The sequence below is a fragment of the Perognathus longimembris genome, chromosome 28 (assembly GCF_023159225.1).
Source record: "Perognathus longimembris pacificus isolate PPM17 chromosome 28, ASM2315922v1, whole genome shotgun sequence".
NCBI lineage: Eukaryota > Metazoa > Chordata > Mammalia > Rodentia > Heteromyidae > Perognathus > Perognathus longimembris.
Genome location: NC_063188.1, coordinates 90,468,790 through 90,471,110, shown reverse-complemented (window position 1 = coordinate 90,471,110; position 2,321 = coordinate 90,468,790). Strand labels below are relative to the sequence as shown.

Sequence of the window (2,321 nt, the reverse complement as noted above, 5' to 3'; positions counted from 1 at the left end):
TATAAATGATTTGCTTAATAAAACCATCACCATGATTACTTCAAAAAGTGTATGCTTTATTTAAAATTGTGTTTTCAAATATACGGATCAAATGTCCTTTAGAAACTCAGCGTTCCTACCCCAACCCTGATCTGACCACCCCCTGAAGGTCATTCAATTATCTCCCAAAAAGCTGTCAATGCTGTCAATTGCTAAGCAATTTTCGACTTCCAGTGACGTCTCAATGGGCAATTGTCTCAGTGACGTCTCAGTTGTTATAGATTCCTATAGACTCACTTCAGAACAACTTCTGGTTTATCTCGTAGGGGAGCTCGACCTCTACAACCTCGGGTTGGCACAAACCACGAGTGCTTAGGCACCCCCAGTGCCGCTAGTGTCTACTCTGCTGCATTACTACCCAATTTTCGTTCAGTTGGACTTTGCCTTACCGCTACTTTTGTGTTTGTTTGCCACCCACCACAGCGACCTCGGCAACAATGTTTCACAATTACCATCCTGATTGTCAGAGAGCAGTTAATAACCAGATCCAGCTACAGTTGTATGCGTCTTACATATATTTGTCGATGGCTTTCTACTGCAGCCGCGAGGATGTGGCTATGCAACATTTTACATCTTTCTTCCTGGGCCGATCGCATGAATGGAAGGTGAGTGCCGAAATACTCCTGCAGATGCTAAATAATCGTGGTGGCCGCATCACTACGAGAGAGATCACCAAGCCCGATGGCGACTACTGGCAAGACGCCTTCCAGACATTAGAATGTGCCTTTCACTTAGAAGTCATCATCACAGAGAGCCTCCTGAATTTGTACCAACTAGCCATCAGCAAGGGAGACCTACAACTCGGAAATTTCCTGAAGGATCATTGTCTGCACCGCCAACTGGAAACCCTGACCAAGATCAGTCGTTTTCTTACCAACATGAGGGATATGTGGTCAATAGAAGACACCTTAACCGAATACCTGTTTATCAAGTTTGCCCTTCACAACAGAATCCAGAAGAACTGAACTGGGACTGTCCTAAGACCACCAGGTCTTTCCCTAGGCCACCAGGCCAGCCAATCCTATTGCTTGGTGGTATATTCACCAGGTCTTCTGTGAGACTAATGTTTGCAATAAATTTGTTTTGGAGCAAGATCAGTTTCGTTTTGTGTATGAAAATCGCTCTCCTATAAAGAATGAAAGCAGGGGATTGGGAGGGAAAAGAAAAAGAAAGAATGAAAGCAGTCTCACAGATATCCAAGAGTCTCTCCACATCCATGTGCCATCCTCTTGTATTTCATGGTCTCCAGTCTGGGTGAGTGGGGAAGAAGGGAAATCATGGGCCTCTGGGAAATACCAAATTAACCCTCCCCTTCTTAACACCACAGGCATGGGTGGTGGTGTATGGTGGGGTGTAGGTGGTCACAATTTGAAGCCAGCCAGAGCAAGAAAGTCCGTGAGACTCTGATCTCCAATTAAACACTACAAAGCTGGAAAGAGAACTGTGCCTCAAGGGGTACAGTGCTAGTCTTGAGCACAAAAGCTCAGGAGAGCTCCCAGGCCTGGAGTTCAAGCCCCAGGACCAGTATCGAAGTATAAAAAAGTATAAAAGAGCTGGGTTACAGTGGCTTACACCTGTAATTCTAGCTACACAGGAGGCTTAGGTCTGAGGATAGAGGTTCAACACCAGCCTGGGGAGGAAGGTCCTTGAGATACTTATCTACAGTTAACCATCAAAAAGCCAGAAGTGGAACAAAAAAGATGAAAATATGGTGTCCGTGCCCTGAGTTCAAGTCCCTAGGACTCAGACAAAAAAGGTATAAAAGACCTGGTACCAAAATCAGGTGTGGTGGCTTATGCCTGTAATCTCAGCAATTCAGAGGCTGGAGTAGGAGAAAATGAGTTCTAGGCCAGCTGGCTTAAACTGTGAGAACAAAAACAGAAACAAAAATAATCCAGCACCAGCATATGAAATGATTATGCTGTTATGGCCAATCAACAGCAAATTTCTACTGATTAGTGGTTAAAGCAAGGATTCTTGTTTTTGTTAAGATGATTCAAGCACCACATCTTCACGCTGAGTTAGCATTTCATTCCCCAAACACTACTGACGCAGTTTCTCAGGAACATAAAATTCTATAGTGCTTGAGATTTTTAAAAATATAACTACATTTATTGAGCTAAATGAGTTCATTTTTGCATTGCAGTTATAGAATGCGTAAGTGTAAATGGCTGTAGTCAAAACATACCTGTGCATTTCATTCTATAGGAACTAAAACAATTAATAAAAAAATAAGTTAGCCCAAGCACTTATGTCTCAAACCCGTAATACTAGCTACACAG

At 43.2% G+C, this 2,321-nt stretch overlaps 1 protein-coding gene across 1 annotated transcript; it reads left to right on the top strand.

Moving 5' to 3' along the window:
* Window positions 1-223: 223 nt before the first annotated feature.
* LOC125343200 (ferritin heavy polypeptide-like 17) lies at window positions 224-1,004 on the top strand. The gene is made up of 2 exons (XM_048335467.1): window positions 224-330; window positions 413-1,004. Exons 1-2 carry the CDS (start codon window positions 224-226, stop codon window positions 1,002-1,004), a joined length of 699 nt encoding a protein of 232 aa, XP_048191424.1.
* The last annotated feature ends 1,317 nt before the right edge of the window (window positions 1,005-2,321 follow it).